The sequence below is a fragment of the Sciurus carolinensis genome, chromosome 2 (assembly GCF_902686445.1).
Source record: "Sciurus carolinensis chromosome 2, mSciCar1.2, whole genome shotgun sequence".
NCBI lineage: Eukaryota > Metazoa > Chordata > Mammalia > Rodentia > Sciuridae > Sciurus > Sciurus carolinensis.
Genome location: NC_062214.1, coordinates 121,358,541 through 121,360,580, shown reverse-complemented (window position 1 = coordinate 121,360,580; position 2,040 = coordinate 121,358,541). Strand labels below are relative to the sequence as shown.

Sequence of the window (2,040 nt, the reverse complement as noted above, 5' to 3'; positions counted from 1 at the left end):
GTGTTATGATGACCATATTTTTCAAAAATAGTATTTTTACTATTTTATTATTTTTTTAGTATGTCAGAAACAATGACTTATCTCTTTACTGTATTTGTTCTCTATTTTTGTTCACCATTTGACCTAAAATTGCATCTGCTATTTTGTTTTGTTTTGGTCAAAATCAACATATGTGTGGTAAACTTCATGTGACTTCAGAGTATCTGTTCAGCCCGGGTCTGGTGTGTCTAGGACAGGACTATGAAAATCGTGGAAATATCTGTGCATGAATAGTTTGTTATTTTTCACATGAATACCAATGTGATCCTACTCAAGGCATCTGTCTAAATAAATCACATTACATAAGATCACTTCTCATGTGGAAACCTATCTTTGCAGACTTAGAAACAAATAAAAATTTGAATGTAAATAATTGCTCCTGTACATTTATCCTCTTGGGCTTCTCTTACAACTGGAAGATTCAGATCCTCCTCTTTTCAGTCTTTTTTGGAACATACATCTCAACCCTAATTGGAAACCTGTGCATTATCTGTGCCATAAGGTGGGACTATCGACTACAAACGCCAATGTACATCCTGCTGGCCAACTTTTCCTTCCTGGAGATCTGTTACATCAACTCTACTGTCCCCAGTATGTTAGCTAACTTTCTCTCTGAGAGCAGCACCATCTCCTTCTCTGGATGCTTCCTCCAGTTCTACTTCTTCTTCTCCATGGGCACCACTGAGACTTTCTTCCTGTCTGTCATGGCCTTTGACAGGTACCTTGCAATCTGCAAGCCCCTGCACTACCCCACCATCATGACTGTTCAAAACTGCTGCAGAATGGGAACCGGCTGCTGGGCATGTGGCTTCTTGTGCTTCCTTTTGCCCATTTACCTAGCTTCTCAGCTCCCATTTTGTTGTGCAAATAAAATTGACCACTTCCTATGTGATCCAGGACCACTTATAAAGCTGTCCTGTGAACCAGCTCCTGGCACTGAAATCATCTGTGCCATCTACAACTCAGTCCTCATTTTCTCCACCTTCCTCTTCATTACCAGCTCCTACACCTTGGTGATCAAAGCTGTACTCAGGGTCCCCTCTGCAGAAGGCCAGAGAAAGGCTTTCTCCACATGTGGCTCCCACCTGGCTGTAGTATCCCTCTTCTATGGCTCCATCATGGTTGTGTATGTGAGCCCCACAGCAGGAAATCCAGCAGGCATGCAGAAAATTGTGACTTTGTTCTATTCTATGTTAACTCCACTTTTCAACCCCTTGATCTATAGTTTACGGAATAGGGAGATGAAGGAGGCCCTGAGAAAACTGTTCAGCAGTGTGAGGTTTCGACAGAGCCATGGAAAAGGTTTTTGAAGCTGTGTTCACCAATGAATAAAGAATTAAAACTTGGATTTTTATTGTATTTGTGGAACTAGAAAAATGTCTTTATTGGGGGTAGGAACATTCAGTTTAAAAAAAATGTTTATAAAGTTAGCCGTATTCATTTGTTCATTATAGGAGAGAAAAATAAAGTTCTTCCAAATAAAAGAAAATAATCAAAAGAAAATGATGACTTGTCTTTCTGGCTTTCAGAGTTAATACTAGTTGATATTTTTCTGTCAAAAATGATAGTTCTCAGATGCACACGTACATGTAGACAATCTGTCCTACGTTTACACTTCTTACTAAAATTTTTCCTGAGTTGAAAGTTATATATGCTGAATTTCCATAGCAATTCTAGGAGAGTGTTTTTATTACAGAAATTGTATTTTCCTTCTGCCAACATTCTAAAGAAGAGTAATAACTCAAACTCTTAGCAGGAATTTTCCTTATGCTGCAAACAAACCCCTTCGTGATTGACTAACATTTAATTCAACGGCTATGTAACCACTTTTTCCTTCACCCTTTGATGGACATCCAATGCTTCTGATTCACTGATATCATGAATAATACATGAACAAGTTTTTTGTGAACATGTTTTCACCTCCCTAGAATATATATCTAGGAATGAAATAACTACATTATATATTAACTTTCTATGCAGCATTTGGAGGAATTGTCAAAC

General features: G+C 38.2%; 1 protein-coding gene across 1 annotated transcript; it reads left to right on the top strand.

Annotated features, from left to right (window-relative positions):
• The first annotated feature begins 356 nt into the window (after positions 1-356).
• LOC124976463 (olfactory receptor 11H6-like) lies at positions 357-1,349 on the top strand. The gene has a single exon (XM_047539332.1). It carries the CDS (start codon positions 357-359, stop codon positions 1,347-1,349), a length of 993 nt encoding a protein of 330 aa, XP_047395288.1.
• Positions 1,350-2,040: the final 691 nt, after the last annotated feature.

Coding starts and splice junctions, on each gene's coding strand:
- LOC124976463 (XM_047539332.1), top strand. CDS start 357: ATGTGGAAACCTATCTTTGCAGACTTAGAAACAAATAAAAATTTGAAT.